General features: G+C 42.6%; 1 protein-coding gene across 5 annotated transcripts in view; it reads right to left on the reverse strand.

The window, feature by feature from the left end:
* Window positions 1–314: 314 nt before the first annotated feature.
* ankrd11 (ankyrin repeat domain 11) overlaps window positions 315–13,368 on the reverse strand; it is a 70,821-nt gene continuing 57,767 nt past the window's right edge. For 2 of the 5 annotated variants that reach the window (XM_029144864.3, XM_029144862.3), the window contains 8 exons: window positions 13,204–13,346; window positions 12,951–13,098; window positions 8,400–12,834; window positions 5,653–8,311; window positions 5,376–5,474; window positions 4,817–4,969; window positions 4,618–4,710; window positions 315–4,483 (listed from right to left, as the gene is read on the reverse strand). In XM_029144864.3, the coding sequence (XP_029000697.1) occupies window positions 4,298–4,483; window positions 4,618–4,710; window positions 4,817–4,969; window positions 5,376–5,474; window positions 5,653–8,311; window positions 8,400–12,834; window positions 12,951–13,098; window positions 13,204–13,346 (7,916 nt within the window). In that variant the 3' untranslated portion in view covers window positions 315–4,297. The remainder of the gene's footprint in view (window positions 4,484–4,617; window positions 4,711–4,816; window positions 4,970–5,375; window positions 5,475–5,652; window positions 8,312–8,399; window positions 12,835–12,950; window positions 13,099–13,203; window positions 13,347–13,368) is intronic. The other 3 variants (XM_055507618.1, XM_029144865.3, XM_029144866.3) reach the window with 3 other exon arrangements.

Below are 13,368 nucleotides of genomic sequence, written 5' to 3' on the forward strand. Positions count from 1 at the left end.
GTGCACTAAATGCAACATTGGTCCTGGAACCATGACAACTCAATATGATGCATTTCAGCCTCAGGCATCAAGGATGGATTCCACCAGTATATAGAATTACCATGTTCTTCAAATCCCTTTTAGAGCAGGTATGTCAAACTGTGATTCTCAATTCTGGCACCAAATATACTCATCAACCTGCTAAAAAATATTTTTGGATATAAAAACTCGTTCATATCCCCCATTAAATGATGCTTAGTTTCAGTCAATGCAACTTTTATGCTTAACGCAAATGGAAATGCAAACACAAAACCACAAAGCAGAGAGCAGCAGAGTAATATTTCAAAATTTTATTAACGAACATAATCTCTGAGGAACAACAGCAGTTCTCGCGCTCTCTGTACATGCAACTGTAGAAAATAACAATTTAGAATTTTTACTTTTCAGTTTTAGTCTTTTTCCCCCATCCATCCTCATTCTCGTTTTTGTTGTTTTTTTTTTCTTTCTTTTTAGTTTTTTTTGAAGGAAATCAACAACAGCTAGAGGTGAAAGTACTGGATTTCTGTTACAGCACTGACGATAGCATCAACAACCCCCTCATTTACCCCAACCCCCCCACCCCCTTAGCTGCTCCAACAATATGTACACAAATAAACTACATTGTACAAATAAAAAAAAATGTTACATTGTTACATCATAATCACCTGCAGCGAGGGCGCACAGCTCGTTGCTGTTAGAACCCCACATTCTACCCAATTTTTCAGACTAGTACAAAGAGGAGGGTGCAAAACGTCCTGGGAGGTTTTTTTTTTTTTTACAAAGCTATGTACACTATGTCTCTTTCACGCATTACAAGGAGGAAAATTTACACAGTGGAGACCAACTTCAACTCAAAACATACCACAGGTATCAGAAAAAAACAAAAAACCAAAAAGATAATAAATAGGTCATTTCTCACCATTTAAAGAGTAGTTCTCCATGCTTTTTATTAGTCTTTTTCCATTCTAAAAAAGGAACAAAGAAACAGCTACAGTCTGGGTTTAATTAAAATATAAAACAAAAGAAAACTAGAAAAAAAAAAGGCTTGAAATCGTGATTCTATAGAACGAAATAAATTGCAATTATGTATATTTATGTTCAGTAAGAAAAACACAAATCTAAAATAAACATTGAGTGAATGTGAGAAAGTAGAGGTAATATGTTGCTGACTGAGGTGGTGTCAGGCTAGCATCTGTATCACCACGGCCAAGTGCTCTACTGTGCATCTGAGGGCTGACACGCGTTTAAAGTCCGTGTGATCCAGAATCACCGTTGTTCTATTCACGCTGGGTAAATCAATGCAGGTGGATGTGTTTAGTCTATTGCTCTGCGCGGCGGCTGCACCGCAGACTAGGGGAGGAATCGGCTGTCACGTGCATCAACCATCACCATTTCAAGCCTTTGTGGGTGAAAGAAATGAAGTTATTACAGAAAGAAACAAATGGTAGGGATTAAACCATGGGGGGACATGAAATGGAAACGCACTCGATGTCTTGTAAACAATAGAGAGGGTGTTGTCGGTCAGGGCATAGCAACGGTTTACATTCTGCTCGATAGCGACATGATTGACAAACCACTGTTGTTTATGCTTTATACAGAAACGAAAAAACCCATACGTTAAACACGGCACATTCAAACTACACACCAAGCTTAAAATAACGAGAATGCACGCACTGATCGTGTGAACAAAAGACCCTTAACCTCCACTGCAGAAACTGTAAAAGCCAACAACTGAGTGAAAAAAACTGCACAGTGTAACAGTAGCAACCATTGCCCTTGACCAGACATGTCACACACAGCTATGCTGACCGACAGTGTGTAAGTAACTTAAACGTTTGGGATAATATTGCCATCAGGATACACGAGCAGCTCTCACAGACAGGCAGTCTCACCAGTGACCTGACAATGGGACTGATAAGTTAAAAACCAAAATCTGTCTATTCAGCTCCTCTTTCCCCTCCACCATTAACGTCTGCTCACTTCTAACAGTTGTAACCAGAACCGTCTGCTTGGGCCCAACACAAGAACCACGAGTATGGGAACACACAAAGGAGTAAAATGAGGAATTAACCTAACATTTAAAATCCCTGACCACACCAGCCGAACACTCAGACAGATTCAAAATTAAAAGACTGATGATCAAATGTTCTTAAACCTACAATTTTACTATGAAACAGACACAAGTGTTGTACTGGAACTGAACTCCCTATGAGCTGAATTAAAACTTTTTCTATTGTTTTAAAACACCAAATTAAGTAAAAGGCTACAGGTCTCATGCAAAGCCAAATGAATTTCTAGAGTTTTTTTAACATACCAAGCCACAGTGCCATCCAGTGAGTAAGTTTGGAACAGCACCCAGTAAATTAAGCCGCTCTCTACTGTTGGACAAGAGGGGAAGAGGAAGATGTTCACGATTTGTATGGAACAAAACCTTTAGACACGGTTTTAACTTTTTGTCTGCTTAAGCTGGAACAACAGAACAGTAATTTAGCAGAAAGACCCATGGGATGTTGCTTTTATATAAGAGTTGATTAGAAAAGATTCCAGTCCAGATTTTTCAAGAAAAAAAATATATATTGAAACCACTAAACATGACGATTTTGCTTGTGAATGACATCTCTAACGCTCATCCCACCCATATATATCTATATTACTTTGCCCAACAATGAGTACATTTTTTTCACTGAAAAAGGCATTTTCTTGGTTTGAAAACTTTTCGGATATATTTGTGTAGTAAAGCAATGAATAATATTCTGTCTATTTTTTTAAATAAATCCTCAACAACTATTCTGCTACATCTGAGGGACTATATGGTGGTTGACCTGTTGGAGGTCGCTCTAATCCAGATGAGTCAGCTATGCGTGTGTTGTGGTGACCCACGTCCAGGTTACCTAGGCCTGGGTTGAATCTTGAGATGGGATCATACATCTGTGCACTAGAATCTCTCAAAATCCTGACAGAGTCACGTACACGTTTTGGCCCATGGATATGAAGGGGGGGAAAGTGCTGCCCAAAAGTGAACTGTACATAAAAAGATAATTTTTTATTTTATTTACTTTTACGTTTTTTCTTTACACTTAACTGAGTGATATTACAGTACATAGGTTATTTACAACTGTGCAGCAATGTGTGGCAAAATAAATTATCTAGAAGGCAGCAAGAATACATTGGTTAACGAATATAAAAACTGTACATAATTTACGGAATACAACTTTTTTTTCTGTTTTCTTTTGTTTTTTTCCATTAAACTAATATTGGCTCTGTAGTGTTTCAAGTCACTTCCTCAGAAACAATGAAATGCCCAAGTAAAGAAATAGACAAAAACAATATTTCTCTCTCCTGCCAAACCACAATTTCTTAAAAGTCTTTTTAAATCTTAACATTCGTTATGTTTGTTTCTTCTGTTCATCCTGTGACGGTTTTGCAGTCATTGGCGGTCTGATGCGTGCGTTGCAGCAGGCAGGGGGACTGAGGAACGCTCCGGACTGTCCTCAGAGTTCCACGCCTGTCCTCTTCTGCTCAGTCTCTTCCTTCCACACACTGGGCACTGACATGCACACACATCTGTAATCCTCCGCTGTGTTCCAACCTGCTGCAGGCTCTGTTGCACTACTGTTTAGCTGGACCTATTCAGTCACTCTCTGTGTATGTATCTCGTAGGCCCCCAAACCATCAGCGGCTGGTTCTCTCGTCAGTCTATCAGAGATGTCCAGCTGTAAATACACACTGAAGTTTCACGTGATGCACTCTGGGTCAGCGGTTCACTCTGTCTAGTCCTCTTGGCCCACCAGGAGCCCTGGATTTACAGGGGAGGCTTCTCCTCAGTCCTCCCTCAGGACAGGTACTACGCTTTCGGGAGCACAGTTTTCTGATACACCTCCTCCCCGTGGTGGTGGGTCTATATAAGCAGGGACGAAAAACAAATGCAGAAAATATATCTCTGTCCCCTGTCTCACCATAACCGAGCACTGAGGAGTTGCGTCCCGATGTCAGAGCCTCAAAGCAAAAACTGCTTCTGACACTCTGTTCAAACAAAAGCATAAAAACTTTGAGGATGAAAGTGCAAGTTGTGTATTTTGTTTTTCCCCAGTAAAAACACGTTTCCTTCTTCACAGAAGGGAATTGAGAGCAAGTTTTTCATCTTTACTCTTTTTCTATGGAATATAATGTTTTCCTCTTTTAAACTTGCTAGCCCTTTCCATTCGTTCTGTTCAACGAAGTCTCTTTGAGAAGAAGCGATTCCGACCAAGTTTGCTCTCTGTATGTGAGCACAGGTTCGTCACGCAGGTAGCAGGACAAAGTCGTCGTTGACGTCGACCATTGGCACGTAGAAGGACGGCACTTCGTTGACACAGAGGGACTTGTGCCCTGCCGGGTCCAGCTCCTGGACCTTCAGTTGCCACTCCATCCTTTGCACTGCGTTGAGGGCTGCTGCCTCGTGCTGCTGCCGCATCAACACACATGTCTGGGGGGGGGGGGGGGGGAAGAAATAAAGCATTGATTGTATGGTATAAAAATCTGAATGTGGTTTAACCAACTTAAACTAAAAAAATAAAAAAAAACAAACACACTGACTTATTGCAAAGTGCTTGCACTTGCCTTCATGCGGTCATATTTATCATCCACATCCTGGATCCAAGAAATAAACTGGCGAGCGTTGAAACGATCTCTAACGGACTTGTTCTCATCACCCTGATAAAGACAATTATAATGTAGATTTACTAATAGATCAAGTAATAAACTGTTTCTATAACAAAACAAAAGTTGTAATTGACTTGACAAGTAATGTATTTTTCACCTTTCCTACCTGGCTCTCTGATGGCATGTTGTATACTTCAGAATCCAACAGCATGGTGCAGGCGCTGAATGGAACAGCCTGATTGGCTATTGTCCTGGCTGCTCTGCAATGGACCCTCAAAACCTCCTGTTCACATGAAACGATCAGCTTCTCCTGTGAAAAGCAAGACACAGAGAACCCAGCAATATTACAAAATTGGACATCAAGTCGAATAACTTCCATTGGTGAGGTCATAGCAAACATGTTACAATCAACAAAGTATGTTTCAAGAAATTGGTCATCACTTATTTAAAAACGATTTAAATAGATAGAAATAGAATTTAGATAGAATGATAATCTTCACACCAAAGATTTTTCTTGTATCTCTACTAAAACAGGTTTAACCTCTTACCATAGTGTTCGGGTCATTCTCAAGATTCAAGTTCTGTGTACATTTGTGAGACTGTACTGTATGCAAAGGTAGTGGCATAAAGTGAGCAACATGCATGAGAGGATGAGAGGGAGCACAGGAAATGAGATGTTTAAGAAACAGGCCTTGTCCAGAAGGTTTATTCCTTACCCGCTCTATACTGTGCTGCAATCTGAGCTTGCCTCTTACTGCCTCCTGTTGTCTGAAAAGCTCTTTCAGAGGCTCCGACAGCGATGGAGGTGGGGCAATCTAATGAGCAAATATAAACAGTATTATACAGTGTTTAAATTTGAAAATACACAATTAAATGTTTTTCTCTTGTGAATGATTAGGAGAAACACCAGAATTTTTTATCTTTTTTTTCCCCATCAGTCTTCACTTTTCTGGCAGTAATGTTAAAAAGAAATGTTAAGACACCATAACCTACCACAGGGATGTGAAGCTTGCTGAGGGGCTTGCCATCCAACAAGTATGAGCCGGTGTAGGTCACATATTCAGCGTAACACTGTGGGGCCTGTGGGGTGATATAGCACAGAATCTTCCTTTTCTCTTCAATCTTCTTTCTGATCTGCAGGTATTCAAAGTAAGGGTTTGAACGGTCACTGTGATAGGGCTCAATATCATCCAGCTTGATGGCGTTGACAACCACAGCCAAAGTTTGCTGAATCATTTCCCTAGTCTGCTGCATGGCTGTGTTTACCAGCTGGACCTGAACCTGCTGGCCAGCAGAACGGGGAAATTTCCTCTTACGTGGGTGCTGGGTTTGAGACTCCTCGTCATCCATTTGGAGAGAGCGACCTTTTGTCGTTTTACCAAGAACCGAGGTCACAGAAGATACAGTAACAGCTGGAGTTAAATTAGATGTGGTAGAAGAGACAGGGAGCCCAGATTCTTTGTCTTTCTTCAAATTTGCCAAGGAATATGCCGAGGTGGGTGTCGGGGTTCGAGAAGGAATTGGGTTAATGGTCACTGCTAGACTGGCTGTTACAGAGGTGGCAGCAGCAGTTGAGGTTATTATGCTGGAGGTAGGAGGGGTAGCAGCAGCAGAGAGATTATTCTTGATGCGATTGCGGGTCACCCTCTGAGGGATTTCTTCTACTTTCTTGGGGATTTCTACAGTTGTGGACACAGTGGTCAGGTTTACTGGCGTTAGCTTGGATGAGGTCTCCTGAGTGTCTGGTGGTTCCACCGTGTTGGAGAAGGTAACCTGAGGACACTGAGGGAGAGGACTGCGCGTCACAGATTCTACTACAGGCTCAGACAACTCTTCCTGTTTTACCTCTGGCTTGACAACCGACATCGAATCCAGTGGTAACTGCAACGATTCAGTGAGTGAGTGCATTGTTATGTGATGTTGATGACTGATGTCCGATTTCACAGATAAATAAAGCATATTAGGATCAGACTCTTCAGGTACTCCATAAGTTCTTTTTCCATCCAAAATGCTACTCTGTTGTTGTGAGAGAGACAGGGAGCTGTTCACTGGGACACTTTGAGGTTCAGGATCCAGCTCTTGCTGGAAGCTGGCACGTGGTGATGGTACAACAAAGTCCTGTCCACTAGGTTCACAGAGACCTACATCTCCAGCAGACGTTTTGGCCAAACTTGGTAGATCCACTTCCATTATGTCCTGCACATCTGGATCTGAAATGGTATGTCTGTTATGGGTGGGCACAGTTTTGCTGTGGTTGTCTAATTCTGGATCTCGAGGCTCTACTTCTTCAGACTTGTCTGGTAGTGGCAAGTCAGGCAAAGAGAAAATTCCCAAGTCATCTGCATCAGTTGAGAACGGGTCAGCCCAGGGCACCACAGGGTCAGATCCAACAGCTGGAACCATGTGTCCGTCTGTGGCGCCACTGAAGCTGTGTGTCCTCTGTCTACTGTCTGGGTCTACACATGAAGACTCACTGTCCATTTGGTGACCATCTTCTATGCTAGGCTTATTGCAGTCCTGGAAGAAAGACTCCAGCCTATTAGATGAAGATGACGTGTTTAAATAGTTGGATTCACTGTCCAAAGCAGTTTCAGGCTGCTCTGGAGAGGGGATATCATCGACAGCCTCTTTTTGCTCAGCCAAATCTTCTGGATCTTCTTTGGGCCACCTATTCCATGTAGCGTAAGGAGGCGTGATGGATGGGTGTCCTGACAAATGTTGCATGTCGCTGTCCGAATGAGAGTATGGGCTGGTTATTTTGGAAACAGCAGTCTCTATCTCCCCATATGTTCTGTGGGGAGATTTAAGGTCCATATCAGGGTTCCAACCCATGTTGTGATCAAAACAGTTCTCGCCGTGGTTGGGGGCAGAGTGTGTCGGAGACAGGTGGTGAATCTCTGGATCATGGGGGTCTGGAGACTCTGCAGGCCAGCTCTTTCTCAGTGGCTCTTCAACTCGAGGAGAGAAAGAACATGGATCTCTGGTTTGTTCTGGTTCCTCTGTTGCACAATGGTCTCTGTCGTTTCTCTCATCCATTTCACCTTCCTCCTCATCGTCGTCGTCCTCCTCCTCCTCTTCGTCATCCTCTTCTTGCTCATGTTCCTTTTTGACAGAGGGAAGATCTGAGAGTACCAGGTTAGGCTCACTGTGGTGAGGCTCAGAGATGTCATCAATGTCCAGAGGTGGCAAAGCAGCAGGAGCTGGGGTTGGTGGCGCAGCAATTTCAAAGCAGGGCTCCTGGGGGTCAGGTCTGTGAACTGGTGTAGACGGTTTGGGCAAAAAACTGTATACGCTTTCAGTGAGGCGTTCATTGGTCTCCGTGCCACCAAGAGCTTGTGTTGCCATATCTGGTGCTGGGTGAACCAACTCACGACGAGGAGACAAAATCATTGGAGAAAAATAAGGAGAAGATAGGCACTCCACCCTATCGGCAGCTGATGATTTGTCCTCTAAAGTCTGAGAGGACGTTGGATCAAAGACAGCTGCTGGATCACTTTGTTGTCGCAGGAACTTATCAGCCTCAGCCTTGAACTCGTCTTCTAAAGGCCTCCGGACCTCGGAGGATGCAGAACGGCTGACAAGAGGGAGCTGGAGATTTTTTGCAGGGGTAGGGCAGGTACCCTCCGGGAAACTCTGGGAGTTAGAATACCTGCTGAGAGAAAAACAGGACATTATTAAATCTGATACATTAGACGGAATACAAAACACTTAAGACACAGCATCTAAGAACATTTCAATACCTTTCAAAGAAGGATGGGGAGCAGGCATTCATTGACATGGTCATAGCTGAGGAGTTCTGGCAGTCTAACCCGTCCAACATAATATCAGGGTAATCCTCTGCACTACAGGATGGTGTTCGTGGTGTCTGCATTACTTCCTCAAAGCTGGGGCAGGACATCACAGATGTTGGTGTAGGCACACCAGTTGGCCTGTTCTGATCTGGCCTGGGAGAAGCGGGGAGGTTCTCTTTCATTTGGTGTCCAGTCAGCCAGTCTTTGGAGTTCTGACTGTCTGAAAGCTGGAACTTCCTTCCAGGGGACATCATTTGTGCAGGAAGACCCACATCCTTCAGCTTCTTCTCTTTAAGACCAGTCTCCAAGCTGCTGGATTTCTTCGATGACAGCTCATTGCGATTCTTCCGGACTTCCTCTGTGGACTTTGTCTTGTCCTTTAGTTTGGGGTCCCCTGACTTGGGTCGTAACTTTTCCATCTGTTTCATTCTCTCCTTGTGTCGCTTGTGACGCTCTTCGATCTCCTGATCTTTTAGACTCAACATCTGGCCAAAGCTTGTCATCTGATAATCACCATCCACTAGCAGTTTTTCACGTGGGCGGTTTTCTTTCCGCACCGAGTCTTTGGACTGAGTGAGTTTCTCGTTTTCATCCTTTGACTTAGATTTACTGTGATCCATTCTGCTGTCTTTGTCTAATGTATCCCGATTTCTGTCTTTTTTCAGGTCATATTTTGGGCTTTCGTCTTTTGACCTGTCTTTCAGAATAGTCACCTGTGGGCTATCTTTCAACCCTGACTTTACATCCTCCTTGGAGTGTTTAAATGATCCGAAACCATCAATATACTTATTCTTCTCCTCCTTCAGTTTTTCCTTATGTTTCTCCTTTTTCTTTTTGTCCTTCATCCTGTCACTGATGATGCCAGATGTTTTGTCTTTGTCTTTCTTGGACATCTCTTTTTCAAATTCCAATGTTTTCTCAAAGTCATCTTCGCCATCTCCCTTACCTCCGTATGGGAATGTGTAAGGGTCTGCCTCTAGAGGCATGGGCTCTTTTTCAAAAGGAAGGCTCTCTCTACGACTGTAGGACTCCCTGATCTCCTCGGTTTTGTCACGTTTGTCTGCTTTGTCCTTTTTGACCTTTTCCTTCTCCTTGTCGTGGCTTTTCTTGGATGAGGATGACGAGGAATGACGATGTCTTTCTTTTTCTCTGAACTTGTCCTGGGGTGTAGATATGGACAGAGAATCTCTTCTATCCTCAGACACGTCTGTCAAGCTGATTGAGTCATAGTAACTAGTGTGGACAGGATCGTGACCTCTATCAGTGAAACTATCCGAGGAGATTTCACTGTTCTTGTCATTGGAATCATCCTTATAGTCGTTCATAGCTTCCTCTTCCAATTTTTCCAATAGGGACTTTTCATTCTCACCACTGCCTTTGGAGGGCTTTCGCTCTTTCGAATGGTCAAGCTTGTCTTTGTATTTGCTTTTTGTCTTTTCCTCACTGGTGTCCCGCTTGTCCAGCAGCTTCTGCTTATTTTTCTTGTCTTGATTTGAGTCTAATGACATTCGGTCTTTTCTGTCCTTGTGTTTGACGTCCACAGAATCTTTCTTGTCTTTGTTGTGTTTCTCCAGGGAGCCTTTTCTGTCTTTGCCTGTGTCAAATGTGGACTTTTCTTTCTTCTTTTCTTTGTGTTCTTTGTCTTTTGCCTTTTCTGTGTTATGTTTAGCTTCTACTGATGTTTTTCTGACTTTTTCTGAAGGGAAGTGATCCAGCTCATCGAGGTCCGGCGTCGAGTCTTTTCTGATAGGGTCAGACACAAGTACACTGCCGCTGTAGCTGTCCTCATCGTCATCGCTTTCGTCAGTGAAAATGTCAGCGATCTTGTACCACTTTTTCTCCGGTTTCCTTTCCTCTTTCTTTATTTCCAAGAAATCCTTCTCTCTATCAGCATGTTTGTCTTGAGAGGTCTTATCTTTCTTCTCCTTGGTCTGTTCTGAAGATGCCTTTCGATCTTTGTCTTTGCCATGAGTTTCTTTATGTTTGTCTTTGGCTCCCTCCTTCTTGTCTTTGGTGCCCCGGTCTACATCTTTTTCTTTTGTTTTTTCTGTAGAGCATTTCTCGCTCTTGTCTTTTTCCTGATCAGCTCCTCTGTCTTTTGTCTTCTCTTTGTGCTTGTCAGTTTTTGTCTTTTCTCGCTTTTCTGTTCCTTCACCCTTCTTATCTTTCTCTTTTCCTGAGTGGTTTCTTTCTCTGATATCACACAGTTTACCAGCATCACTGTCTTTGAAAAAAGAATCATTGCCATATTCATCTCTTATGGATTCCTGCTTAATTTTTAGGTCTTTTCTTTCCTTCATGAACTCATACGAGTCTTTACGGTCTCGACTGCTGTCCAGTGAATCCTTGTCTTTTTTGTCTTTCACCAAGTCTGTGGATTCTTTACGCTTCTTTTCTTTTTCAACTGAGTGACTTGAATTTAATTTCTGTTTCTCTGACCAGTCCTTTTTCTTCTCATTTGTCTTTTCTGAAGAATCTTTGTCCTTCTTTTTAGAGGCTTCCTTATCTGATCTTTTCTCATTGTGATCAGATTTTTTGTCTTTGACTTTATTTTCTTTCCTTCTTGTCTCTTCCTTTACAGTTTCAACTATTAATTTAACTGCATTGTTGGCTTTGTATTCCTTGTAGTCTTTGACGGGCGCATCCCAACTATCATCGCCATACAAGGAAGAATCAGAGGACATCTCTGAGCCCCATCTGTCATGATGGTCATCTGAGACACTGAGCTTTGTGTCCTCCAGGTTGAGGAAACGGTTGTTAACATCATAGGCGTCATATTCAGAGTCTTCCTTCTGTGCTTTGTCTTTTTTGCATTTCTCTTTGTCCTCCTTGGTGTTTTTCTCCTTGTCCACCTTTAGATGTTTCTCTTCTTTTTGCTCACTCTTTCTGTCTGCCTTTGACGAGGACTTCTCCTTAGACTTTTTCTTTTTCTCCTCTTTGTGAGCCTTTTGTTTATCTTCCTTGGGCTTCTCTTTCTCTTTGAGATTTCTGTCCTTGTCAGATTTTACTGGCTTTTCCCTCTCCTCCTTATTCGTCTTGTCCTTTGTGGAGTCTTTCATTTTCCTATATTTCTCTTCTTTCGTTCTGTGCAGGTCTTTTCCAGATGACCAGTCCTTATCCTCAGCCTTGCCTTTTGAAAGCCTGTCCTCCTTTTTTGAATGGTCTTTTTCATGTTTGGACAACTTCACCTTGCTCTCAGCAGGTGATTCGGACTCAACAATTAAGGACTTCTGCCTTGAATCATCAAAATCAAATGAATAGCTCTTGACAAATTTTTCATTCATGTCTTGATTAAGTACTAGACTAGGAGCCTTGTCCTTTTCCTTATTTTTGTGCTTGTGCTTCACTTTATGCTTTTTCAGCACTTTGCCATCTACATCAGTTTTGGATACGGCGCCGTCTGTATTGGAATTTTTGTAGAGATCTGAATTTTTCTTGTCAGTTGTGCTGCCGTGCACATCGTTATTCTTCTTTTTATTCTCTTGCGCTTTCCTTTTAACTTGTTTTATAGACTCCACACTGGAATCAGCAGACGAATAGTCAGACTCACTGGACAGTCTCGTTCTGACTGAATCCGAGAGAGAACTGACATCTGACCATGTCGGAGACGACACAGTCTTCCAACCATCTGTCCTCCACTGTTTTGGATGTTGTTCTGCTAATGATGGTGCTTGTTTCTGAGAGTTCAAGTTTCCATGGGAGGAGGAGGATGCATTAAAGCCGGGGGATTCTTTCAGGCTTGTTGCAGACGAGTCTTTTATACTATTTGAGCCCTTATCGTCTTCACTTTCCATATCGCCACAGTCAGAATCAGACGTACAGAATTTGTCATTGACTTTACCAAACCTCACTTCTTTACTGACATTATTTTTACTCTCCTTCTTCCGCTTCTTTTTAACTTTATTTTTGTCTTTCTGTTGTTTGGAGCTCATGCTGACAGAGTCTCTTGTCTTGCTATTTGTTTGCTGGGCTTGTTGTCGTGGTGTAGGTGCTGGGGTGAAACACAAAGTCCTATCATCCTCGTCTGAACTGTTACTGTCGGAGATGATCCGCCTGATGGTTTTCTTTGGTGTAAGCGAGTTGCTTTTGGAATAAGTTTTGACCTCCATCTTGGGTATGGAGATAAAACTATTGGCCTTGCTGACTGAGTCTTTACGGAAGTCTTTTTTCAAGAGGTGTTTATCGTCCACAGGTGGGACACGTTCCTCTTCATCATCCTCGTCAAATTCGTATTCATCTTTGACTGGTGTGACAGCAGATTTTGGAGGGTCTATGGTTTTCCCCTTTAACTTCAGGCCCTTTTCAAACTCTGAGTCTGTGTTATTGCCATCAACAGAGCTGGAAGGGGCAAATGATGGGGCATCCTCCTCCTCCTCTGAAGATTCTGTGGAAAGTAAAGGAAGGAGAGGAACACTTTATACACCTTGTGTGTGTACAAAACATCTAGATTTTGTCTTTCTTGTGACAGCAATTAAATGACTCAGTTTTATTATTGCATACCTGATGAACTTTCATCACTGGAAGTGTAAGTGCCTTTCCCCAGCAATAAATTCAGCATAGTTGGAGAATTGGCGACCTTCAGTGGGGTTTCACCTCTCCTGTTGCTTTGACGTGGGTCCCCACCATACCGCAAAAGTAGTTTTACCACCTGAAACAGTAAAGTATTTCAGTATAATTATCACTTTAGATGTCAAACAACACAAATATACTGCACCACCATAGTTTTTATGTGCATGACCATGAAACATTTTACCTTAAAATGTCCATTGTTAGATGCATCATGCAGAGGCGTATCATCATCCAGACCCTTGGTGTTGACCTCTGCTCCGGCTGCCAGCAGCTGCTTGGCCACATCATAATACCCCCTGTTGCATGCTTCATGTAATGCAGTCCAGCCTAAAGATAAGACAAACAGGTG

This window comes from Betta splendens, chromosome 3, assembly GCF_900634795.4.
Source record: "Betta splendens chromosome 3, fBetSpl5.4, whole genome shotgun sequence".
Classification (NCBI taxonomy): Eukaryota; Metazoa; Chordata; class Actinopteri; order Anabantiformes; family Osphronemidae; genus Betta; species Betta splendens.